The 27074-nt window shown below is 41.2% G+C and overlaps 1 protein-coding gene across 1 annotated transcript in view; it reads right to left on the bottom strand.

Annotated features, from left to right (window-relative positions):
* The window catches only part of lrba (LPS-responsive vesicle trafficking, beach and anchor containing), an 894965-nt gene that overhangs the window by 524017 nt on the left and 343874 nt on the right, over positions 1 to 27074 (bottom strand). Inside the window, exons 34-35 of the mRNA XM_072561970.1 lie at positions 14906 to 14970; positions 8694 to 8802 (exon numbers count right to left, since the gene is read on the bottom strand). Coding sequence (XP_072418071.1) covers positions 8694 to 8802; positions 14906 to 14970 — 174 coding nt within the window. The remainder of the gene's footprint in view (positions 1 to 8693; positions 8803 to 14905; positions 14971 to 27074) is intronic.

The following is a 27074-nucleotide window of genomic DNA, read 5'->3' as shown; positions in this document are numbered from 1 at the left end:
AGAATCAGTGCATGCTAAGACACCATAAGGAATGCCACAGCCAACATAGGAGGCAGGATTATGGGGGGTGACAGTTTTTCAGAGGGCAATCGTGCACACTTTTGCTGCAGGTGAATCAGACATGGAGTTTGGTGGGCCAAGGTAAAGCAAAAGAACATGAAGGGTGTATTCAACAAAATGTCTGATGCATTAGGAAGGCTGTCAGAAAGTTTTCAATAAGTTTTCAATATGGAAGAACGTGACAGAATCTGACACCAACTTTGCACAAAATTCTGTGCAGAGCTTTTGAAGTCCTTTCAAAAACACAACTGCTGGTCAACTCCATCAATACACGAAGACCAATCATGATGCACCATCACCTTAGGGTTAAAGCCTTAGCTTCTACTGCAGAGAAAGCATCTCCACCAGAAGTCTGACTGTGATTAAGCAGGGTTGCTTTGCTGTTGTGCGTGGACAGGTGCCCTCAAGGTTATGGATGTCATTATTCAAAAAACTTCAGTAGCATGTCAAGCTTTTCAGCAAACTCCCCTTCAGTAGTTTATTAGGATTTCTAAGGGGCCATCCTAGGATTTAATTGGCCAGACTTTTGCCACCTGTGCAGAACTAACACAATCTGAAAAGGATATCAATGAAAAATAAAATTGTAAGCATCACTAAAACTGATTAACAGATGATAGAACACATTTGTTTCTTTTATCATGGGAGCTGTGTGTAAATTGGCTGTTAGATTTGACTATGAAACAAACGAAACTAAATTTCAAAAGTCTAGTGGCTACCTGCATGAATCGCAAAGAAAGGGGGGAAAAAAAGGGAATATAGAGGTTGCTAAATCACCAGAACACATTAGCAGAGAAAAGGTTATTTTATGACAAGATAAAGAAATTATCTGCAAATAGACCTACACTTAAAGGAATTTTACCTGGCCAGTCCAGAACTAGAGTTAATCATTATAATATGTCTACTTTCTTAACCACCTTGTTCAAGATGTTATGAAAGACAACTCTCATCTGAGCACAGTATTCTGGCAATGGAGGAAGTCGTACAGCTGTGGGAACAGCAACTTCGATGCTCTAAGCTTAAAACAGTAATTACAACATAGCCAAATTTGACATGATCTAGGACCAACTGCAAGACAACTTTGGTAAATATTTCACTTGAACATGAATGGTTCTAAGGAAATAATACTGAATAAGCAGGATAAATACCTATCGAGGACCATCAAGCTCAGATTGAAGAAATGTCCTCAAAGGATAAAGGATTTGTAAAACATCAAATGTACATCAAGCTAGAAAAACTCAGCAATTTAAGAAAGACAACTCAGAAAATGCCTAACTGGAGAACAGCACTGCAATACCACATACTCAGGACAACTGAAGTCTGCTCATTTCAAATACTTTACTCTTGATTTGAGCTTATGTTTGCAATTCAATTTGCTTCTGTTAAAATTTGCTTCAAATCACCCCAAGTAAGACATATGAAAATAATTAATTACAATGGGGGAGAGTAACTCATCTTCGTAAGATATATCAATCGCCAATTTTCCATCAGTTGTGTTCAAAGGGGGAAATCGGAGAACATGTAACTTTTTTGCCATTGAGGATTTATAGATTAATGACAGGGGACATTCTCAACAGCATCTATCAAACTCAAAACTACTAAAGACTGGAAGGACAAAGTCATCAAGCATATGAGAACACTACTTCCAGACTCCCAACCAAGTCACGTACCCTTATCATCACTAGGTCAATATCCTGGAAAGTTCCACCTACCTTTTATTGGTAAATTTAGCATAGTGCGATTGTCTTCAACAGCGAAGGCTGCAAGAGTCCATGAAAGTAGCTCACCAACACCTTATCAAGGTCAACTGGGATTGGGCAATAGATGACAGCCTTGTCACCATTTTTACAGAGCAGCAAGGAGAGAGGTCAGAGAGAAGCGAGGGCACGAGAACTGTTTTTAAAGGAGCAGCAGAGGGAGAGGCCACAGTGAGGAGCAGAGTGTTGCCAGGTATATGTTTGGGCAGTGGCTGATTCCCAAGACACGACACGTGTAGTGTCTCCCACCTGTCCTGCTCCGCTAACCAAAAAAAAAGAACTCTTGTGTGCTGCTAAGGTAAGGCATTTCAATTTATATTTCTTGTGTATCATGTGATTGATTAAAAGTTATTGTTAGTTGGTTAGTTGAATCAGACCATAGAGAACTACTAGAAATTGTTTAACTCAAATTTGTATAGAGATGGCTGGATAGGTGACGTGCTGTAGCTGTGTGATGTGGGAGTTGGATGATCCCACTGTGAATGGCAGTGACCAATTCTACAGCAAGTGTTGGTTTCTGGAAGAACTCTGGATCAGAATTGATGATCTGGAATCTGAGCTTCAAACACTGCAGCACATCCGGGAGATGGAGAGTTACCTGGATCATTGTTTCATGAGTTTAGATCAGAGTAGTGCTGGAAAAGCACAGCAGGTCAGCCAGCATCCGAGGAGCAGGAAAATTGACATTTCGGGTAAAAGCCCTTCAACAGGAATAGAGGCAGGGAGCCTCCAGGCTGATCTAAACTCCGGTTTCCAGCATCTGCAGTCCTCACTTTTGCCTAGCTGCTTTGTTTCATGAGGCAGTCACACCTGGTAAATTAAGTAATTCCAATTCAGTTAATGATCAGGGCCAATGATTCTGAGTTCAGGAGTGGAGCAGCCTCAGCCCTTGACCTTGTCCAACAGGTATGAGATTTTTGCTCCCTGTATGGTTGAGGATAACAGCTGTGGAATGGATGAGCTAGCTGACCACTGCACCATGATGCAGGAGGCTATTCAAGAGAGGGAGCAAAAAGACAAATAGTTGTTACAGGGGATTCGATAATTAGGGGGACAGATAGCATCATTCGAGAGCTGGATTGGCAGTCCCGCATGGTGCGTTGCCTGCCCGGTGCCAGGTGCAGGACATCGCCGACTAGCTTGAAAGGATATTGGAGCGGGAGGGAGGAGATCCAGTTGTTGTGGTCCACGCTGGCACTAACAACATAGGCAAGGCTAGGAAGGAGGACCTGTTTGGGGATTATCAAGCACTAGGAAGGAACTTGAAGAGCAGGTCCTCTGGAATGCTGCCCGAGCCACATGCTAATTGGCATAGGGCTAAGAAAATTAGCGAAGTAAACATGTGGCTAAGACATTGGTGTGGGAAAGAAGGATTCCATTTCATTGGACATTGGCGTCAGATTTGGAAATGGGGGGGATCTGAACTGATGGGACAGTCTCCACCTGAACCGATCTGGAACCAGTGATCTACTGAAAAAGATAAATAGGGTGGTCACTAGGACTTTAAACTTGAGAGTCAGTGGGGGAGAGAAAGGGGAAGCGAAAGGGAGCATGGAGTCAAGTAGAAAGATAAGCAGCAGGTTAACGTGTGTGCAGGGTTTAAGTTGAAGGCAAACTAGGAATGACGCAAAAAGGAAGGATAACTTAGGACATATTACTAGAGATGTTGGAAATCATGAGTTTAAGAAAATTAGCATTAAGGTGCTTTCCATGATTGCTCATAGTATTTGTAACAAAGTAGATGAGTTAACAGCACAAATCATCGAGAATGATTATGATGTGGTAGGCATCACCGAGACGTGGTTGCAGGGGGTTCAGGACTGCCATCTATAGGCACACATCTGAACTTATCTCTTTTTTGATACTCATCTGAATTTCATTTGTCAGCCCTAACAAACTTCACTGAAATTTCTCATTTCTTGTTGTTGACAAAAATACTCAAACCATAAGATCCACAAAACCACTGATCTAGGTCACTGGATAAGTAGCCCTGTATTTCTATGTCATCTTTTCATGTTGGATTTATCTCACTTTTCTGTTCAAATTTATGCTCCTAAACTCATGTTTCATAAACTTCAAATTCATAATGCATCAATGCTGTCAATCGGTCACATATCTAACATCTCACCGTGTCACCATTCTAACCTGGGTGTCATCATATGCTATGCATTTTGCTATCAGGGCATTCCCCCATAAGGCTTTTTAACTTAGGAGGGGGACACACTTTAGGAAGAAAGTGAAGGCAGTGGAGAGAAGTGCAGAAACAAGAATGAAATTCTTGATCCCTGTAATCGGAGGAGTTCTGATTTTTCTCTCCCTGAGAAAGGAAGGCTGAAAGCAGATCTGAGAGAAGCATTTGAAATTATAAAGGGGTCTAAACAGAGTAAATAGGGAAAAATTATTCTTGGCAATCACAAAGTAATTGAGAAAAAGAGAGTAAAGATTCGAAGCAACCGGCAAAAGATGAAAAGGGCTATGCATAAGACGTTTTCCACACATCGGCGATTAGGATCTAAAATACATTGCCTGGCACTGCATTTGAAGAAGGTTCAAGGAATATATTCAAAAGGAAATCAGACCGTTATTTGAAAAGAAAAATTATAGGGTTATGGATAGAAAGGAACCAAATGAAATGCTTCTTCAGGGAGCTTGTGCAGTCACAGTGGGCTGAATGACCTCCTTATCTCCATCAGCATATCTCTCTGCTATGACGTAATTGTTGCCATTGCCCTTCCTTCTCCCCTCTCTTTGTGAGCACCCGTTACTGCTACTCCTCATCTCCATTCCTCTTCCATTATTTTACTTTCTCCATATTCCCTTCTCAGTTCAACCTCTCCATAAACTATATCTCACTCATTCCTTTTACTACAGTCACTCTGGTCTCTTGTTCCTTTACTTCAGCCTCCTACTGAGACCTATTAACTTTAAGCCATCAATAATTCTGCCCTAGAAGTTTCAGATTCACACCCTCTTTGCCACAGCTTCATCTCCAATCACTGCTCTCCTTTTCACACATTTCCACAAGAGCAGCCATGATGCACTAGAGCTGGATGTGATCAGTGTAATTTTGAAAACAAAAGTTCTATCCTTTCAGATGATGTCACCGAAGAGTTGACGAGAAACAGCAGGGGAAAAAAGAACTTTGGGCAAACAACGTACTCACAATGTAGGAACAGGAAGGAAAGGTATTGTAGGTGATACTGTGACGACAATGAAATGAAACTGGAACCAGTTAAGTGCAGTGATTGGAACAAGGTCAGTCAAGTGGACCTCAGAAAATAAGTTCCCTGATTGAGCCTATTAATCTGGTCCAATCTGGGAGCCCTGACTGACAGATAAAAGCAGAAATGTTAGGAATTGAGATTTGTCCTCATTTTCCTGAAAACTGGTTGAATGGTAGGGTTAGGGGCCTGCCTTTGCCATTCCTCTCCCTTTGTAAAATTGTTGTTTCTCAGTATACAGCTGTTAATGTTAACTGTTTCATTAACTGTGTATTGTTTAATAAAATATAACCAGGAGAGGGAAAAAAAGCAGAAATGTCAGACATCTCATCACCGAGAGCTCGCTCTGAAGGAGCTGGATCAATGTCAAGGACTTTCCATGTGACTTGGTGACGGAATACTGACCTCTGTGAAGTTATTTCATTGGCAACAAGTGTAAACCCTGCTCCTGAAGAAATTCACTCGTAACATTCATCTTTGAGTTAGGGTAAGCATTTCTGGCATCATGCCATTATTTTGTGAAGCTTGACCTGTTCGATCCTGCCATCGAAGACTGAGCCCAGTGTGTAGAACGAATGCGTTATTTTTTCCCAAATAAATGAAATTGGACAGATGAAAAGCAATGAGTAATTCTTCTAACAGTGTGTAGATATGCAGCTTTTTAAGTTATTAGGAGCTTAACTTACCCTGAGGCACCAGATGCTAAAACCTTTCAAGAGTGGACAGATTCAGTTAAGGAATATTATGATCCCAAGCCTTCTTGGGTTTTGAGATGCCATTAGCTTTACTTGACAATTTAAGAAACATGGGAATAGGTTAAGATGACTAGCAGATGCATACGAGTCTTAATAAGATGCTGAGAGACCATTTGATTTCAGGGATTAATGATGCCACCACACAAAACTGCCTACTAGCTGAAACCCAACTGGACTCTAAACAGGCACTACGATTGGTTTTAGCATTGGGAAATGCAGCAAGTGGAGCAGATCAGTTGCAGGGTATGCCATCAGAAGTGAACACCCTCACCTGTCGAATGGAGCTCAGAGAACACCACTTAATCAAAGGCAATTGCACAGCTTCACTCAGGACATATCCTGAATAGAGGGATTTAGATTAACCCACAGAATACCAAGCCTCAGCTAAACAGTTAAAAGTTTCTTCAGGACCTGGGCCAGCAAATCAGTGTAGTTGGTGCTGGTATGCAAACTCGAGACAGCGAAAGAGTCCCACTAGACCTTAACTGAAGAGAACTCATAGGCTAACATACAAGAGACTGCACACCGTGAAAAGACCATTTACATCTGTTTTGGAATCATTCAACTGCTTCCCCATAAGGGTTTGTACCAATATACAAAGACTGCCATTTGAGGTATCGTCAGCCTGTGCAATGTTTTCACAGATGATGGAGACCATTTTACAAGGTCTAGCCCAGGTCACCATTTATCTCGATGACATGCGAAGACCAATAAGAAACACTTAGAATTTGAGCATAGTCCTTAGGCATTTCTCCCAGGTGGGTGTATGCCTTAGAAGGGAAAAACGTGTGTTCAAAGCCAAGTGGCCTACTTCGGCTAGAGTGTCAACAAGACCAGATTACACCCATTAGAAGATAAAATAAGCGAGATCAAAGGTGCCCTGGCTCCCATGTTTAGGTCTTTCCTTGGATTGGTGAATTATTATGGGAAATTCACACACAACCTGGCCTCCACCCAGGCACCTTTGATCAGCCTTGAAAACGGTTGCATATTGCATAGCAACACCATAGTTTTCAGGGAGGTGAAAAAATAGCTATCATCCTCTTAAGGATTTGGTGCAGTATGATCTGGTATTGGCACGAGATGCCTCCCCATACGACATCAGTGTAGTACTAACTCATATGGAGATGAATGCCCAACAGCATATGCATCTAGAACTTTGGCTAATGCAGAGCATAAACACACCCAGATAGAGAGTGAAGGTTTGGTGGTCATTTTTGGAGTCAAGAAGTTCTACCAATACCTTTACAGAAGCAAATTTGTCATAAAAACGGATCACAAATCCCTGATAGGTCTACTTAAAGAGAACTAGACAGTGCTGCCCAGAGCTTCAGGTAGAATTCAGTGCTGGGCTCTGATACCAAGTGTGTAGAATTACAAATTGGAACACTGTTTGGGAGGCCAAGTAGCAAATGCAGATGTATTGAAGTACCTCCTGTCCAGAATGGTTTTAAATTTTCTGAGCACACCTCCAATTACAGCCAATGATGTTAGCAGAAAGATCTGATCCTGGTAAAACTGAAACGGCTGGCGGTGGTAGGTGAAATCACAGCCAGAACTGAAAACATTTTTGGATCAGAGAGACCAGCCCACAGGAGAAAAAGGCATGTTATATTGGGGACCAAGAATGGTTGCCTCGAGCAAAGGTCACCACCAGATACTGGCCGAAATCCACCAAGGTCACCCAGGGATTTTCAAAATGAAAACGTTGCAAGAGGTTTCATCTAGTGGGCAGTAGTGGATGCAGACATAGCCTCATTGGTGGGATACTGCCCAGAGCCTCAAAAAGGACAAAAACAGCTGCCAGCAGCTCTCTCTCATCTGTGGGAATGCCTGGGTAACCACTGGACTCGCTTATTCTTCAATTATGCAAGTGCATTCATGAGCTAAATTTTCAATGCTTTTTGGTGCATGTGACAATAAATCAAACTCAAAACTCCAGAAGATCACTAAAATGACCAATTTATTTGACTAAATAGCAGTCAGGACAAAAGCAATTCACACAGATTGCTTCAGTAACAATTAACTGTAATACTTAAAAATTTAACAAAAGCAGAGAAAAGAGAGGATTTATAATTTATGCAACTTAAACTGGACACTTTCAAATCTCCAAATATACAAACACACTGTTAAGATCCAGATAGAAAAATAATTTATCATATATATTGTTTTAAAAATATGGACAGGGTAAACAAAATTCCAAATCAAAGGTCCCGACCTCAAGATGGAAATTTAATTTTTTCACAGTTCTTTTGATTTTTGCCATGCAGATAGACCATTAACGATATGATAGTCATATTTTGATTTGATGGTTAATCAGGTTAACTTAGCTATTGTCTTCTATGAAATCTTTTAAGCTTTCTTGGTTTTTCTGTCTGATCCCCATATAGAGAGGGGGAGAGATGCATGCTTTATTTATGCAGGCTCAGGGTGCTTCTTCTATTCTACTCTTCTTGGCACCCACACTGCATCTTAACCAGTGGCTATTGTCAGACAGAATTATTTTTTAAACTCAAAATATTGATGTACCAGTCTTGAATTTTCCCTCCAATTGCTTTCAAACATCAACATTCTATTTCACTGCTAAACAATGCACATAGCACAGGACTTTCAAGTTGTAAACCTTTTCTGGCATCCCAGTATTACAGTTCAAATTCCGTTTCAGTTCAAAGATATGTCAAACATATCCTATAAAGCAATGATCATATGCATTCTAATATATAGCCAGAATTATTTTTTGCTCAAACATTATTTCTCTAATGTGGGTTTTCATTTCACATTGGTTTAATGCACACACTTGACTAGAGATTCCTGAAAGAACCAATCATTCCTGTGGATAACACTGGGCAAGCTTGTTAACATCAAGGAAAATTATAGTTTGTATCCGGCAAGTTATAGCTTACCTCAAATTCAGCATGTCTATGTATATCTTCTGCCCGCTGTCTACTCAGGATAAACTCTGCCTCATTTGCTACTCTCACCAGGTGGTCTTTCATAGTATGGCATAACAATCTATACAAGGGAAAAGCACACAACTTAGAAAGTTGCAAAACAATGAAAATATAAATTAATGGTGAATACACATGGCTTTTAAAATCTACTAACATTAGAATTATATTAACATTGTCCACTTTGCAAGTAGTCTGACTGGTGTATAACCAATATATAAAATATCTGAAATTTATTGTCCAAAAAATAACTCAACGAATGACATGTACACTTATAAAATTCTGAGCAGAGTAGTATTTTCTCCCTTTTTAACAGATAACACAATCATGCACAAGCACAAAAATAAACACAATTCTTGAAAGTAATTTATTTTACAAGAGAAAGACTTGGGCACAACTTGATGATGATGTTCCCAAGGAAATGCTCCCCTCATTATTCTAGGCGGAGGAGACTGGAATTGAAAGTTGCTGTTGAGTGAGCGATGTCTGCTTGCAGCAGTGCATCTTCTGGATGGTACAGAATGCAACCAGTGTTTTGGTGAAGACAGCAAATATTTATGGTAGTAAATGGAGTGGATCAAGCAGGCAGCTTGGTTTTGAATGGTTTTGAGCTTTGATCGTTGTTGGAACTGCACTTGCCCACTTACACAACACTGTTGACTTATGCCTTATAGATTGCTAAATTGTTTTGAGAAACTAAAATTAGTTATTCACCACAGTATCTTGCAGATTCTGCCTGAACTCACAGCCAAAGCACAAGATATATAGTTGGCCCATTCAAGGGATGAAAATTAATTTCCACATACAACCGAAGCATGAATGGAGGCAAACAAGGGCTCCTTCACTATCCGAAAGATTGTGAGCATTATGCAATTAGAAAATATGCTCACTTCTAAGTACATGATTTTAAAAAATAAATTGTCCATGGGATGTTGGCACTCTGGCTAGTTTTGCACTTTTTGCTCAAATCTATTTGTTTTAAAGTGGTCATGAATTGCTTTCATGTTTCACTGTAGTCCATGGACACTTGTAGAAAAGGGATTCCAGGATTTTGATCCAGCAACTGTGAAGGAATGGCAATATAGTTCAAAATTCCGATGTTGCATGGCTTGGAGGTGGTGTCATTCCCATGCATCTGCTGCCCTTCTCTTTTCAGAGAGTGCAGGTCATTTGGAAAATGCTGTTCAGGGGAGCCTTGGTGAATTGTTGTATGCATGTTGCAGATGGTACACATTGCTGCAATGGTGCATCACTGGTGAGAGAAGTGAATGTTTAAGGATGCGCGTGGCAGTGATATCTCTAATTAATGCTGGTGCTGCACCCATCCACACAAATTAAGAGGATTCAGTTACACTCCTGATTTGTCCTTGATCAATAGTGGACATGCTTTGAGGGGTCAACGGGTTTGTTATTTGTGTAGAATTCCTACCTACAACTTGTTCCTGGAGGCACAGTATCATTTGACTGATGGAGCTCAGTTTCATGTCAATGGTAAACCCCAATGATATGAACAGTGAGAGTCAGCAAAAGGTAATTCCACTGAAGGTTAAAGAGATATACAGAGGAACCTCAATTATCCGGCATTCCATTATCCGAATTTCGGATTACCCGAACAAGATTGGAAGGTCCCAATGCTTGGCTGAATTGTTATCCAGTGTTCGATTATCTGAACATTCAATTATCCAAACAAAATACTTCATGCCCATGTCGTTCAGATAATCGAGGTTCCTCTGCAGTTAGATTGATTTAAATAGTAACGATCTGGAACCTACACGACATACATTTTCTTATTCACTCATGGGATTATGGACAATGCAAGCAGGACCAGCATTTATTAGCCATCCCTAGTTGCCCTTGAAAAGTGTTGATGAGCTGCTTTTGTGAACTCCTGCAAGCCAGTTAGCAAAGGTATGTCCACAACGCCATTAGGAAGGGAATTGCAGGATTCAGACAGTGACATTGAAGAAATGGTGATATTTCCAAGTAAGTTTAGCAAGGTGCTTGAAGGGGAACTTGCAGGCAGTGCCATTCTCAAATCGTGCTGTCCTTTACCTTCTAGTTGGGAGCAGTCATAGGTTTGGAAGGATCTGTCAAAGGAACCTTCATGAATTTTTGCCATACATGTTGTAGATGGTACACATTTGCTGCTTAATGAGTGTCAGTGATGAAGGGAATGAATATTTGATGTCAATCAAGCAGACCATCTGTCCTGGATGGTGGATCAAGAGTATGGTACTGGAAAAGCACAACAGGTCAGGCAGCATCTGAGGAGTAGGAGAACCTACGTTTCGGGCATGTCCTGGATATTGGCAAGCTTCTAGAACGTTTTTGCAGCAGTACTCATCCAGGCTGGTGGAGAGTATTCCATCACACTTCTGATTTGTGCTTGTAGGTAATGGATAGGCTTTCGGGAGTCAGGAGGAGAGACTTACTCACTGCAGAATTCCTGGCCTCTGACCTATCCTTACAGCCACAGTATTTGCATAGGAGTTGTTAATAGTGATGGCATAGAGTGTCAAGGTGTGACATTTCGGTTCTGTGTTATAGAAGGTCATTGCCTGACATCTCTCTGGCACAGATGTTACTTGCTTCTGTTACTGACACCTGGATATTGTCCAGAATTTGACATGGATTGCTTCTTTACCAGAGGAGTCGTGATTGGTGCAACTCTTATGCTATCAGCAGTGAACATTCCCACTTCGGGCATTAAGAAGAGGGGAAGGTCATTGGTGAAGCATGGGTGAGCCTAGGAACTTACCCTGAGATGATTGATGTCAATACCATGTTTTGTGTTCGGCATGACTCCAACTAGTGGAAAGATTCTCCCAATTCCCACGATTGTCAGAAATGCTCGAGTATCTGGATGCCAAACCTCTTAAATGGTGCCTTGTAGAGTGACAGAGATATATAGCATAGAAACAGACCCTTCGGTCCACGTCATCCATGCCAACAAGAAATCTTAAATTCATCTAAGACACCCTCACTTTACCTCTGGGGTTCTGAGCTTTTGTCTGTTTTGACAAAACAGGCTAGAATGAGGTCAGAAGCCAAGAGACCCTAGTAGAACCCAAAATGATCAGAACTCACACGTAAGAAAGATTTGAAAGCACTATTGACTATCCCTTCCATCACTTTGCTGATAACAGAGAACAGACTAATAGAGGGGTAATTGGCAAGGTTGGCTTTGTCCTGCTTTTTGTGGATGGGGCACATCTTGGCTATTTTGCACTATTCCTGGAACACAAGTCTTCAGTTGCATTGCTAGAGCATTGACTTGGAGGTGCTGGTGTTGGACTGGGTGGAAAAGTTAAAAATCACACAACACCAGGTTGTAGTCAAACAAGTGTATTTGGAAGCACTAGCTTTCAGAGCACCACATCTTCATCCACAATCACCTGAAGGAACAGTGCTCAGAAAGCTATTGCTTTCAAATAAACCTGTTGGACTACAACCTGGTGTTGTGTGATTTTTTAACTTTGCTAGAACATTATTAGTGTTGTTAGCCTTTGCAATATCCAGTCCTTCAGTCTTTCATATGGAGTGTATCAAATTTGCCAAAGATGGGCGTATGCAATGCTGCAAACTTCCAGAGACTTCGATTCAATGCTAGATGTGGCAGAACTTGGATCAGATTTGTTGGTTGAAGGATCACCTGCCTCTATGACATGGTGTTTACACAGTTTGACATGCAAGTAATCCTGTGTTATAGCTTCACCAAGTTGATAGATCCTTTCTGGGTATGTCTGCTGCTGCTCCTACTATGCTGCCCAAGTATAAACAAAAGAGTTGAACTTCAGAGGAGAGGCAAATGCGATTACCCTCAAGGAGACCGAAAAAAACTGAGTCAATGGGAATATTTTCTGCTGGTTGGAGCCCTATCTGGCGCAACGAAAGGTGGTTGTTCGAGGATTATCATTTCAATCCAAGGACACTGCAACAGTTGTTCCACAGGATGATGTTGTAGGCACAACAATATTCAACCACTCCATCAACATCCTTCCCTCCATCAATAGGTCATAAATTGAGATGTTTTTTGATTACTGCCCAATGATCAGCACTATTCATGATTCCCCAGATACTGAGGCAGAACATGTCCATGTAGCAAGATGCACTGTGGCAACTCACCAAGTCCTCTCCCTCACAGCCTTCTAATTGTGGGACCTCTACCACTTAGGACAAAACCAGAAGATGGATGGTAGCATTACAACCTGTAAGTTCCCTCCAAGCTACACAACTTCCTGGCTTGAAACTGTGTTCACCATTCTTTCACCACAGAGGGGCAAAATTCTGGAATTCCCTTTCCAATTGCACAGAGAATGTCCTCACATCCCCAAGGACTGCAGTGGTTCAAAAAAGCAATTCACATACTCTTCTCCAGGACAAATAGGAATGGGTAAGTTCTGGCAATGCCACATCCCATAAACAAATAATAGAAAGTGATACAAAATATATTGACTGGATACCTGCATCTGTGATGGCAGGAACCTTAGTAGGTCACCAAGATGACCAATCTACTCAACATTTTCATTGAAATGATTGCAATGACTTCAGTTTTGACTTTTGCATTCATGATGGGCTTTGCCATCATTGTTGATACATTGATAATGTTTATGAATCCTGTTCCTCTGGTTAGTTGTTTTACTGAAAACCACCATTCACAACTGGATTTAGAGTTTCGGGAGATCTTTGATCTGATCGGTTGTGAGAGAGATCACTTAGCCGTGTGAACGGTACGGCACCTGTTTAGCATGTATATTGAATGATGTTGTAGCTCCTCCTGTTTTTGTTTTGTCGAAGGCTTTTTAAATATAGTGATCCAAGAAAAGCTAGCTCACTACCACATTCCTAAGGGGAGCTCATGTTGGACAATAATATCAGCACCACCAACAATAACAACATCCATGAGAAATCAATAAAAGAAAAATTATTTTTGAAACAGATATTGTTTTGCATGATACCAAGTGCAAATCCATGCTTCTCGTCATTTTCCCGTAAGCTAAAACAGGTTATATGTCATCTGTATATATGAAATTAAGAATTATCAGATCCCATTAGTGCAGTTAAAAATTTCTTGACTAAATTATTCAACCACAAATTTTCAGCAAGATCTGATTGTGCTCCCTTAGCACATAACGTGGAAAGAAAGGGCTGTTAATTACTTGCACTGCAACATCACTAATTGATTTGTTAATGATTAACATCTAATTCAGATGTTACCAACTCTCACATGAGCACAGAATCCTAGTGTTATTGGAGCTCATAAAAGATTCATCAAGGGCCAAATTCAGAGCAACCATCCTCTTCCAAGAGGTCAAAGCAGGTCAGGACCATATAATGAAAACGATAACAGGCCAGCTCCTTCCACTGCAACCTAACACCCTTGTTAGTTGACACTGGTCCCCGAGATCAAATATAGTAGCAAAATTCCTAATTCCCCCTAAACAAAAGTGTTGTGCCAAGCATTATCACAAACCTTAAGTAAATTTAATTAATTTGAACAACTTCCTTGCAAGGCAGTTTTATCTGCCATGAAAAATAATTCATCCAATATGGGTAAAAGAAAAATTAAAACCACTACTGCACTAGCGAAAGAATTGGACCTTTATTAAAGGAAATCCATTCTTTGATTTAGATATTTTGCAAATATTGCAAACCACACATATACACAAAGTATAAATTAAACACATGATAACAAGCAAATAGTTTCAGACAATTTAAGTTAATAGATATTATCAATGCATTTTTTTCCTCTTTGCATTCTTAATTGGTCCTGAAGAATAGAATTTTTTTCAATTTATTTTAGACAGAAAAATGTTTATTGGTATTGGAAAAAGAAAATAATTGTGAAAAATAGACAAAGCAAAATCTCTTAACTTTTCAGTGGTACATTACATGATATAGAATATGTTTTTTTTTCCCTAGGGAGAATGCAGACAAATGTTTCAAATAAAAACAATTCATCCACTCAAAACCTGCCTAGTTGAAAAATTCATCAGCAGTTACTCTAAGACAAAGATCACAAAATCTTTTGTTTGTTAGCACAAGTGTAGTTAAATCTTGAACACTGAAGTTGAATCTAAGGTCATGTCAAAAAACTATGCATAGATATATTGGAATAAATGATAATTTTTTTGCAATTAAAGCTTTATTAAAAAAAAATCCATTACCTTCCTTCGTTAACAAGCTCAATAAACGCAAGACCAGCATTTTTCTGAATGGAATTCTGCCATTCCTGTAACAAAAAATTGGGGGAAAAATTAAAGCAGTTTTCACAAGTGAAATGCACGAAAAATAAATCTGATTTCAACATGATCCACATGCTCCATAACCTTCACACCACTGCAGCCAACTGACTTTTGTATAAATCTTTATCATTAGCAAAAGATAAAAATAGCCAAATAAGAAAATAAGACATTTATCACAATATAATTTAGCATTGTCTATGTCACACAATTATGAAGGAACATCCGAAAGAACTTCCAAATTAGACTCAAATGAAACAAATCTTGAGTGAATTTTAATAACTTTTGAAGAAACTTTATAGTAAATGTATTCCATGACCAACATAATATTTCAATGCTATGGCCACATTAGAAGAACAAAAAATGTGCTATAAAGGGTTGAGGTTGCTATCTCCCAGTGGTACTGGAATAAAAACAAGTTAAAAGCATCAGGGCTTGACCACTAATGCTTCTAAAGTGCCGGAAATCATATTTTAGCACTTCAAAGCGGATAGGTTAAAAGATATAATTAACTGAGTCAATAGATTTGCAGTTGCATCAAGATTGCATTTTGATATTATTCAGAAATGTTTCAAAGCATAGCTGAGATGCAAATATGTTTTCGGACAACAAATCAAAAAAAACAGAACTGTGCACAATAGGTTAAATTGAATCCTTAATGTAAAAAGATTAAAGAAGTATTACATTTCCCTTTTGTATGGTGCTCATGTTTAGTAAGCAAATCCATTTAGAGTCATAGAGATGTACAGCATGGAAACAGACCCTCCAGTCCAACCCGTCCATGCCAACCAGATATCCCAACCCAATCTAGTCCCACCTGCCAGCACCCGGCCTATATCCCTCCAAACCCTTCCTATTCATATACTCATTTAAATGCCTCTTAAATGTTGCAATTGTACCAGCCTCCACCACATCCTCTAGCAGCTCATTCCATACACGTACCACCCTCTGCGTGAAAAACACCATTCATGTAAATTATATATACATGGAGAAGAGCAGAGCAATAATAATTGGGGACTCGATAGTTCGGGGCACAGATAGGCGGTTTTGTGGGAACGAGAGAGACTCACGTTTGGTATGTTGCCTCCCAGGTGCAAGGGTACGTGATGTCTCTGATCGTGTTTTCCGGGTCCTTAAGGGGGAGGGGGAGCAGCCTGAAGTCGTGGTCCATATTGGCACCAATGACATAGGTAGGAGGAGTGCTGAGGATGTTAGACAGGCTTTTAGGGAGCTAGGTTGGAAGCTCAGAGTTAGAACGAACAGAGTTGTTGTCTCTGGTTTGTTACCCGTGCCACGTGGTAGAGAGTCGAGGAATAGGGAGAGAGAAGAGTTAAATGCGTGGCTACAGGGATGGTGCAGGAGGGAGGGATTTCGGTACTTGGATAACTGGGGTTCTTTCTGGGGAAGGTGGGACCTCTATAAACAGGATGGTCTGTACCTGAACCTGAGGGGCACCAGTATCCTTGGGGGGAGGTTTGCTAGTGCTCTTGGGGGGGGTTTAAACTAACTCTGCAGGGGCATGGGAACCCAGACTGTAGCTGTAGGGTGCAGGACCTGGAGTGTAGGGAGGTTAGGAATATGGCATCAATCTTAAAGGAGGGTGCCTGTAAACAGAAGAGTGGCTTGAAGTGTGTATACTTTAATGCCAGAAGTATACGAAATAAGGTAGGTGAACTCGCAGCGTGGGTTGGTACCTGGGACTTCGATGTTGTGGCTATTACGGAGACGTGGCTAGATCAGGGACAGGATTGGCTGTTGCAGGTTCCAGGGTTTAAATGTTTTAGTAGGGTCAGAGGTGGGGGCAAAAGAGGGGGGGGTGTGGCTTTGCTTGTCAAAGATAGTATTACAGCGGTGGAAAGGAAGATGGATGAAGATTTGCCATCTGAGGTAGTTTGGGTTGAGGTTAGGAATAGGAGAGGTGAGGTCACCCAGTTAGGAGTCTTTTACAGGCCTCCTAATAGTCCTAGAATCGTTGAAGAAAGGATTGCGAAGATGATTCAGGAGAAGAGTGACAGTAATAGGGTGATTGTCATGGGAGACTTTAACTTTCCTGATATTGATTGGGAAAGCTATAGCTCAAGTTCGTTAGATGGGTCAGTGTTTGTGCAATGTGTGCAGGAGAGTTTCCTGACACAATATGTAGATAAGCCAACAAGAGGTGAGGCCATACTGGATTTGGTTCTGGGTAACGAACCAGGCCAGGTATTAGAACTAGGGGTAGGTGAGCACTTTGGGGACAGTGACCACAATTCGGTGATTTTTACTCTAGTGATGGAGAGGGATAAGTGTGTACTACAGGGCAAGAGTTATAGCTGGGGGCAGGGAAATTATGATGCGTTGAGGCATGACTTAGGATGTGTGGATTGGAAAAGTAGATTCCAAGGCAAGAGCGTAATTGATATGTGGAACTTGTTCAAGGAGCAACTATTGAGTGTCGTTGATAAGCACGTACCTATCAGGCAGGGAGGAAAGGGTCGTGTGAGGGAGCCGTGGTTTAATAAGGAGTTGGAATCCCTTGTTAAATGGAAGAGGGCGGCCTTTGTAAAGATGAGGCGTGAAGGTTCAATAGGGGCAATTGAGAGTTATAAGGTAGCCCGGAAGGACCTGAAGAGAGAGCTAAGAGCAGCAAGGAGGGGACATGAAAGGTGCTTAGTTGGTAGGATTAGGGAAAACCCTAAGGCTTTCTATAGGTATGTTAGGAATAAAAGAATGACGAGGGAAGGAATAGGTCCAATCAAGGATAGTAATGGGAAGTTGCGTGTGGAGGCTGAAGAGATTGGGGAGGCGCTGAATGAATACTTTTCGTCAGTATTCACTCAGGAACAGGACATTGTTGTCGATATGAATACTGAGGCACGAATAAGTAGAATGGATGGCTTTGAGATATGTAGAGAAGAGGTGTTGGAAATTCTGGCAAGGGTGAAAATAGATAAGTCCCCTGGGCCTGATGGCATTTATCCCAGGATTCTCTGGGAAGCAAGGGAGGAGATTGCAGAGCCATTGGCCTTGATTTTTGTGTCCTCTTTGTTGACAGGAGTAGTGCCAGAGGACTGGAGGCTAGCAAACGTGGTTCCCTTGTTCAAGAAGGGGAGTAGGGATAATCCTAGTAACTATAGGCCAGTGAGTCTCACTTCTGTTGTGGGCAAAGTCTTAGAGAGAATTGTAAGGGATAGGATTTATGCACATCTGGATAAGAATGATGTGATCAAGGATAGTCAGCATGGTTTTGTGAAGGGCAGGTCGTGCCTCACAAACCTTATTGAATTCTTTGAGAAGGTGACTAAGGAGGTAGATGAGGGGAAAGCGGTAGATGTGGTATATATGGATTTTAGTAAGGCGTTTGATAAGGTCCCCCATGGTAGGCTACTGCAGAAAATACAGAGATATGGCATTGAGGGTGAGTTGGAGGTTTGGATTAGGAATTGGCTCTCTGGAAGAAGACAGAGGGTAGTAGTTGATGGCAAAGGTTCATCTTGGAGTGCAGTCACTAGCGGTGTTCCGCAAGGATCTGTTTTGGGACCATTGCTGTTTGTCATTTTTATAAATGACCTGGAGGAAGGGTTAGAAGGTTGGGTGAGCAAGTTTGCGGATGATACGAAAGTCGGAGGAGTTGTAGACAGTGAGGAAGGATATGGCAGGTTACAGCGGGATATAGAGAAGCTGCAGAGCTGGGCAGAAAGGTGGCAAATGGAGTTCAATGTAGCTAAGTGTGAAGTGATTCACTTTGGTAAGAGTAATAAAAAGATGGATTACTGTGCTAATGGTAGACTACTTGGTAGTGTGGAAGAGCAGAGGGATCTTGGTGTCCATGTACACAGATCTCTGAAAGTTGCCACCCAGGTAAATAGTGCAGTGAAGAAGGCATATGGCGTACTGGCTTTTATTGGTAGAGGAATTGAGTTCCGGAGTCCTGAGGTCATGCTGCAGTTGTATAAGACTCTGGTGCGGCCGCATCTGGAATATTGTGTGCAGTTTTGGTCGCCATACTATAGGAAGGATGTGGAGGCACTGGAACGGGTGCAGAGGAAGTTTACCAGGATGTTGCCTGGTATGGTAGGAAAATCCTATGAGGAAAGGCTGAGGCACTTGGGGTTGTTTTCATTGGAGAAAAGAAGGTTTAGGGGTGATTTGATAGAGGTGTACAAGATGATTAGGGGGTTAGATAGGGTTGACAGTGAGAACCTTTTTCCACATATGGAGTCAGCTATTACAAGGGGGCATAGCTTTAAATTAAGGGGGGGTAGATATAGGACTGATGTTAGGGGTAGGTTCTTCACTCAGCGAGTCGTAAGTTCATGGAATGCCCTGCCAGTAGCAGTAGTGGACTCTCCCTCTTTATGGGTATTTAAGCGGGCATTGGATAGGTATATGGAGGATAGTGGGTTAGTGTAGGTTAGGTGGGCTTTGATCGGCGCAACATCGAGGGCTGAAGGGCCTGTACTGCGCTGTATTCTTCTATGTTCTATGTTCTATTGGCAGGTTAGCATTCCTGTTTGAGTTAGAAGACTGAAGGTTTACTCCCATTTCAAAGACTTCAAAAACAAAACACTGATGTTAAATAGATGCTGCCTTTGTATTTGTATTTTCATGCCAGTCAATACATGGATATCACATTATGAAGTATATTGTGTAATACCAAAAACAATCATAGCAGGAACACAGCAACAGGAGTAGGTCCCTTGAGCTTCTTCCATCATTCAAATAGATCACGTCTTATCTGTATCTTAACTCCATTTATCCACCTTGATGCAATACTTCTTAAAATGCTTGACATTGAAAAGACATGTTGATATTTGTCACCTCAGACAGCCTTTTCTTTAGGGGTGGTGGTAGGTACAAAATTAGAATCAAACAGCACTTGAACAGACCCTTTGGTCCAACTCTATGTTAAGTTGAAAAGAATGATAATTTCCCTTTTGTGGGGTGCTCATGTTTAGTAAACAATCTATTTGTTCCACTTTTTGTCTCAGGTTTGCAAAAAGTACATCCTGATCTCCAAATAAACCTAAAGGGGACAGAGGGCTAATCCATTTCCAAACATTCTCAAATCAACCAGGAAAGTTCACTCACAGAAGCAACCAGAGTGAAGTCCCCACAAATCAAATGTAAGGAGATGATGGAGAGTTGCCCATTCAATCACAGGCTGATTTCCTTCCATGCTTGCTGCTAATTGGCTCCCTAGTGAGTCTACATAGAAGACAAGTAAGAATCAGTGTTAGGCTCAGGGTAATGCAGTCACTCGTGGATACAGTCATGTTTCACAGAAACATACAGGGAAACTTCTTCTGTGGCATGTATCAGTCAGAAAGGACTTCATCCGTGCTTTGCAAAATGTCATGAATTCTGCAACCTATTCCTGGAAGTATAAAAACTGCACAGCTTCCACAAAATGCAAACTTCAACCAATGCAAAGTGGGATGGATAAAATTAACCCATTCCTAACAATTTTTAAAGGATGACAGCAAAACATACATGGCTCTCAATATTCTTGCAAAACCTGACCAGGTCAAAATAAGCAAACATCATTTGTCCAGGCCATGAAAGCATATCAAATTAGTGCAACATATTCTTCTGTACTGATCAACATGTGTCTCCTATGAATTGCTACACAGTTCAGAAAACGCATACACATTTTTCAGAAGAAAATGCAATAAGAGGGGAAATGCAACGTTTTCCTCTGAACTAATGTACAGTTCAGAATGTTGTTCTAAATTTTGTAATGCTAATTTAGTTTTTCACTTATCTGCGAGATCCAGAATGCCTACATTGGCAAGACCTTGCAATCTCTCCAGACCTTATCCATACAACTTCCAATTTCTCATCCCCACAGCCATCATTCAAGTCAGGCTGCCTTCAAGACAGGGAAGCAATGATTCCACAACCAACAATTACCAGGTTTTCCATGCTTTGGCAGGGGAGCTCCAATTTCCAGATTCTCTGTACCTAACCAATCCACTCAACACACCCACTCACTGACGCACCCCACTGAGATCCTAGCCGATTAGGTACGGTCATATCCAGTCCCATGAATCAGATGTACCTCAGTTAACTCTTTCAAAATAATTATGTCGATATAAGTTAAGAATAAAGGATAGAGGGCATTGATAAGATGGTCACTTGAGCACACACAAGTTGTCTTAGGAACAGTGGTAGCGTTCCTACCTCTGGGCAACAAGGTACAGGTTCAAGTCCCATCTGCCACAAAGGTGTGTCATGAAAAATGCACCAACCACATTTCAAATTCTAACCAAAAAAGTCATTTCTGAATTACCCCAATTGTGTGGTATACATTGACTGCCTGGTGATTTTTAGTCACATGGAAAAAAAATTTGCAGCATTTCTCAGAATTGTTCGATCTACTTCAGGAGGCAGGCTTGGTGATAAACCTTGCTAAGAGTGAATTCATGAAAGCACAAGTCACGTTCCCAGGCGAAGTTATCAGACATGGACAGATGGTCCCATGGAATGTAAAAACAAAGGTTACTGGGGAGTTTCCTATACCATCGACGAAGACAACAGTACTACAGTTCCTTTTATAGAGTGGGTTTATCGGAGAGTCCTACTGAATTTTAGCAGTGTGACTGCTCCAATCATTGAAATACTGAAGAAATGCAATAAGTCTCAATGGATGGCAGACTGTCAAAAGGCATTTGAAAGCCTGAAAGCGGTGTTAACCACCGCCCTGTATTAACCACACCGAATTACACAAAGCCATTCAAGGTGGTATCGATGCAAGTGATGTGGATGTTGGTGGCATGCTCTTTCAAGATGACGACAAGGAGTTAGAAAGACCTATTGGATATTTTCCAGGAAACTAAAGATTCATTAACAGAAATATTTGACAATTGAGGAAATCTTGAGCTTGGTTTTGGCATTGGCATCACAACATTTCAATGGTTATGTTGTTAGTAATGTGTTTGAGACAATCATATATACCGATCATAACTCATTCAAGGTTTTGGGGAAATTCCAAGACAAAAATTTCAAACTGTTTAGACAGACCTCATTGTTGCAGCCATTCAATTTGACAATTGTACATGTTGCAAGACGAGAAAACGTAATTGCCAACGTGTTGTCAAGACTTCAATGAAAAAAACAAATTCATTAGATGGCAGGAGTTAACAGACTGAAATACAATGTAATCATACATGTTTGCATGGTTATAGTCAATGTAATGCATATGTATTGTTGTGCATTAACAGAGTAAGACTAAGGGGTTTTAATATGAAGCCATCTTTGCATATTGATGGGTTTTTCCCCCCAAGGGGGTAGTTGTGCTGATGCTGCCCCTTTAACAAGGTTGGGCGGCACGGTGGTTAGCACTGCTGCTACATAGCGCCAGAGACCCGGATTCAATTCCCGCTTCAGACGACTGTCTGTGTGGAGTTTGCACATTCTCCTCGCATCGGCGTGGGTTTCCTCCAGGTGCTCCGGTTTCCTCCCACAGTCCAAAAATGTGCAGGTTAGGTGAATTGGCCATGCTAAATTGCCCGTAGTGTTAGGTGAAGGGGTAAATGTAGGGGTCTAGGTGGTTGCGCTTCAGCGGGTCGGTGTGGACTTGTTGAGCCGAAGGGCCTGTTTCCACACTAAGTAATCTAATCTAATCTATTTTTCCCTTGGTTTTTTTTTTCAAGCAAGGTCATAAAGACAGAGATGCCGAATTGTCTACTTTAACAATGGCAGGAAAGTGGCCAGGTTCTCCAACTTCAGGTTTTTTCTAGCTTGGTTTAGTGTTAACAGACAGTCAGAACTGCATTGGAGGAAGATTCCGTGCTTCAGCAGATGATGCCTGCCTGACTATTCTCTCTGCAATCTCTCCTACTTGTAAGAACCTGTGTTTGAATTTACTGTTTGCCAAATGATTTACTGTTTATGGGATGTTACAGAAATTGGAACAGCTCCGAAGTTGCAGTATCAAGTTAGTTGAGTTTTCAAATAGTTGTTATTCTAAACTTTTTTTTGTCTTTCAACTACAGTGTTTAAATAAAGTCTATTCCGCATAAAGCCAAGTGTTTTGACCAGCTGCATCACACCTGGCTTTAAAATAAGAAAAAGTTAGGATCGAGGCTACCTTGAAATATTTTGAGGGAGTCTGACCTGGTCCATACCATAGTGCTGGTTAAGAATGACATTAAGATGTTGGAGAGAGAAAAATTTGGTGAGAGTTGAACAGCAAAATGTTAATGATGGTGCTACTAGCACGTTCAATAAGTTTCCAAATATTAGATGTGGTAAAAGAACACGTGCAGGGAAATCACAGGTATACAAGTACTGATAAAACCATAAGAAGCAAGAACAGAAGCAGGTCATTCAGCCCATCGAATTTAGCTCTGCCATTCACAAGATCTGATAATCCTCAACTCCACTTCCTGCCTTTACCCCAGAACCCTTGATTCCCTTAAAACTGAGATAGATTGATGAGACGTCTTTCTCAGTCTTCAATATACTTAACGACCTAGCCTCTATAGCCCTGTGGCGAAGAATTCTACACAGACTATCCTCAGAAATTCCTTCTCATTTATGTTTTAAGTGGGTGACTTTTTTTAATAAAATCTTCAAATCTTTTACAAGATAACTATATATTAAAAAACATTTTAAAAATATTAAAAAATACAAAAAGATACAGGTAGTACAACAGTGTCATATTACAATACTATTAATCATAAACTACCTACTATTCTCCCAGACCAAATGTCATAGACTAACCTACAATTAAATTAAACAAAAATTAAAGTTGAATTCAAATTATCTTAAATTAAATTATATCACATTACTTTATTCTACTTCACTCATCACACCTCCACTAAAGGCCCCACGTCCAGGAACACCAATCATTGTACCCATTTTTTTTTCCTCCAGCTTCCCCCCTCCCAAAGCTATACCACAGCCCTAATTAATATTGCTGACAAGTCTGTATCAATATAATTTAAAAAGGGCTGCCACGTTTTGTAAAACCGCTCCATTTTGTGCTGCACCATATTTGAGAGGTAGTCTTGGGGTACATGCTCCATCACCAGCCTACGCCACCCCATAAGACCTGGGGGTTTTTCCAACATCCAATTCATTAACATGCTCTTCTGCACACCCGTGCATGAGAATGTTACACAGTCTCTTCAAATTTGCCCCCAGAGGGCAAATCTCCGAATCTTACAACATGACCAAACGCAGTGTGAGAGTGCGCCTATACTAATTTTACATTTGGGACACCCTGGAGATGCTCCTCTCTTGAACTTAGCTAGCTTCTCTGGTGCCATATAAGCCCTGTGTAAAATAATCACTTGCATGGCTTGCGCTTTGTTGCATATTGAGATTTTCTTTACATTTTCCCATGTATCTTCCCATGTTTCCAGTGAAATGTACTTTCCTAGTTCCGATTCCAAGTCCTACAGAGTCTCTCCACATCTCCTAAGGCATGTCCCTCCTGTAAATGATACAAAGTACTAACTGAAAGAGCGCCCGTGCACCAGAGCACTCTTTTTCTCTACGTCTGACTTGTAAGGCTGAGTCAGGAGCATGGTCTTCCTCTGTATATAATCCCTTATCTGAAAGTACCAGAAAAGGTACCTATTAGACAATCCATATTTCTGACTTCGTTGGCTAAATGACATCAAGACATCCCCCTCGAATAAATCTCCCAAACAAGAGATTCCCTTATTCTCCTATAGCTTAAAGCCAGAGTCCATTACCCCAGGTTTAAGTCCTGGGGCTCCCACCAACAAGATAAATGGCGAGGTCTTAAGTCAATTTTCCTTGTCTTACCTCATTATCCTCCAAGCTTTCACCCTATTTAAAATAGTGGGCTCTAACACTGCTCAATCACAGAATTCCTCTAATCCATGAATAATAAATTAACTAGGGGAATCTTGGCTGCGAGGCTTCAACGCCAAACCAAATCGACTCCAATTCCCCACCCCCCACCGTACCCAGTCACCTACATATGCTAACAGGGCGTTTATTTGATATCTCTTCAAGTCTGGAAGGTCCACCCCTCCCTCACCCTGTAGTTGCAATTTAGTAAATTTAATTAAAGGGCGCCTGCAACACCAAATAAAGGACCCAAGCCAACCATTGAGCCTCTGTAACACTTGTCTGGGTAGCAACAACGGGAGCATTCGCATGGGGTGCGACAGGCGAAGAAGAACATTCGTTTTAATCAGGGATACTCAGCCTAACCATGATAACAGTAATCCCATCCCACTGCTGCAAATCCTGTTTTATCCTCTCCAGTAGTTGTACATAGTTAGCATTATACAGCTGGTGGAAGGCAGGGGTAAATAAAAATTCCCAAATATTAAAAAAACCTTTTCATGACCATCTAAACAGGAACTGTATTCCATCCTTCAGATCAGGTACCTCCACTAATCTCCCCTACCGGCATGGCTTCCCAAGTTTGTAAAGTTGATCCTGTATCCCCAAAAACCGCAAAATATATTCTTTGAATCAATCGAGGAACGGACTCCTCTGAATCGGCCAAGAACAAAAGGAAGTCATCAGTGTACAGGGTGATCTTATGCTCCCCCATTCCCACCCTTGGAACCATTACTTCAGGACCCCTCCTGATAGCCTCAGCTCAATTGCCAAGGTAAATAACAACATGAAAGAGGACACCCCTGGCGACTACCTCTCCCAATACTAAAGATATCCGACTTAGTGCCATGTCTGATGACTGCCACCTTAGGATCATTATACAACACCAAAACCCACTTACCTACCAAAGACTTCCCCCAGACCAAAGCACTCGAGGACCCCAAACAGGTACGGCCATTCTATCCGGTCAAAACGCCTTTGCCGCGTCTCGGGAGACCACCAAACCTGGAATCAATCTTTGCTGGCATACCTGCACTATTCCTGATGAAGGGCTTTTGCCCGAAACGTCGATTTCCCTGCTCCTCATATGCTGCCTGACCTACTGTGCTTTTCCAGCACCATTCTAATCTAGACTCTGGTTTCCAGCATCTGCAGTCCTTGTTTTTACCTACCTGCACTATGTTCAGTACCCTCCTTCTTTTGTTGGAGGAGCTACGGCCCTCGATAAAATCCGTCTGATCTTCTTTCATAATATACGGCAATACCTTTTCCAACCTCAGGGCCAGCACCTTTGACAGAATTTTAAAGTCTGCATTCAACAATGAAATTGGTCTGTGTGAAGCACATTTTTCGGGATCTTTCCCCTTCTTTAAAATGAGGGAGATATTAGACTCCCTAAGAGAGAGCAAAAGATAATCCTGTGTATATGAATAGCTACACATCCCCAAAAGTAGCTCCACCAACACACTTATGAATTCCTTATAAAACTCACTCAGGAATTCATCTGGTCCCGGTGGTTTGCCAGTCTGGAGATGCTTTATTGCTTCCTGCACCTCTTGTATTATCATAGGCACATTTAACTGGGAGACCTGCTCTGCGCTTATACTGGGGAGGTCCAGGTTCTCAAAAAAGGACTGGATCCTCATTGCACTGTATTCGCCTCCCTCTGACCAGTATAACTCTGCAAAGTATTCCCAAAATCTAACATTGATCTTCTTCAACTCAAGAGTAACTACGTCAGCCTTTTCTCTAAGAGATAACAGACTGGGAAGCATTTTTCTTTCTAACCAGATATCTACCTGGTTTATCTCCAAATTCAAACAATCTCTGTTTAGCAAAGATGACCTTTTTTTTGCCACCTGCGTGAGCGATGAGTTGAGAGCAGCCCAGAAAGCCGTGACCCGCTGCAGCTTGACCAATGAAGGCCTATTATAATATACTTCCTCAGCTACTTTCAGCCGGGGCTCCAGCATCTGGTGCTGCTCCTCCCTCTACTTCCTTCTAGTCATTGAATACAAAGTGATCAGGCTTTGTAAGTATGCCTTAGGAGCCTCCCAAGTATTACCGGATTACTGGCCATACCAGAGCTGATATCCCAAAAGGCACTGAACGTTCTTTTAATGTACTGAACAAATTTGCTATCCCTTAACAGAAATGGGTCCATGTGCCAGTGCCATACACCCTTGATTTTAACATCTAAAAACACTGGCGCATGGTCAGAGACAGATATATTCCCAATTTTGCAAGTCAATGTTCTGTCCAAACAATCCAATGGCATAAAAAAAAT

This window comes from Chiloscyllium punctatum, chromosome 1 (genome assembly GCF_047496795.1).
Source record: "Chiloscyllium punctatum isolate Juve2018m chromosome 1, sChiPun1.3, whole genome shotgun sequence".
NCBI classification, from domain to species: Eukaryota; Metazoa; Chordata; class Chondrichthyes; order Orectolobiformes; family Hemiscylliidae; genus Chiloscyllium; species Chiloscyllium punctatum.
Note: the sequence above shows the minus strand (reverse complement) of the source record. Positions and strands in the feature narration are given on the sequence as shown.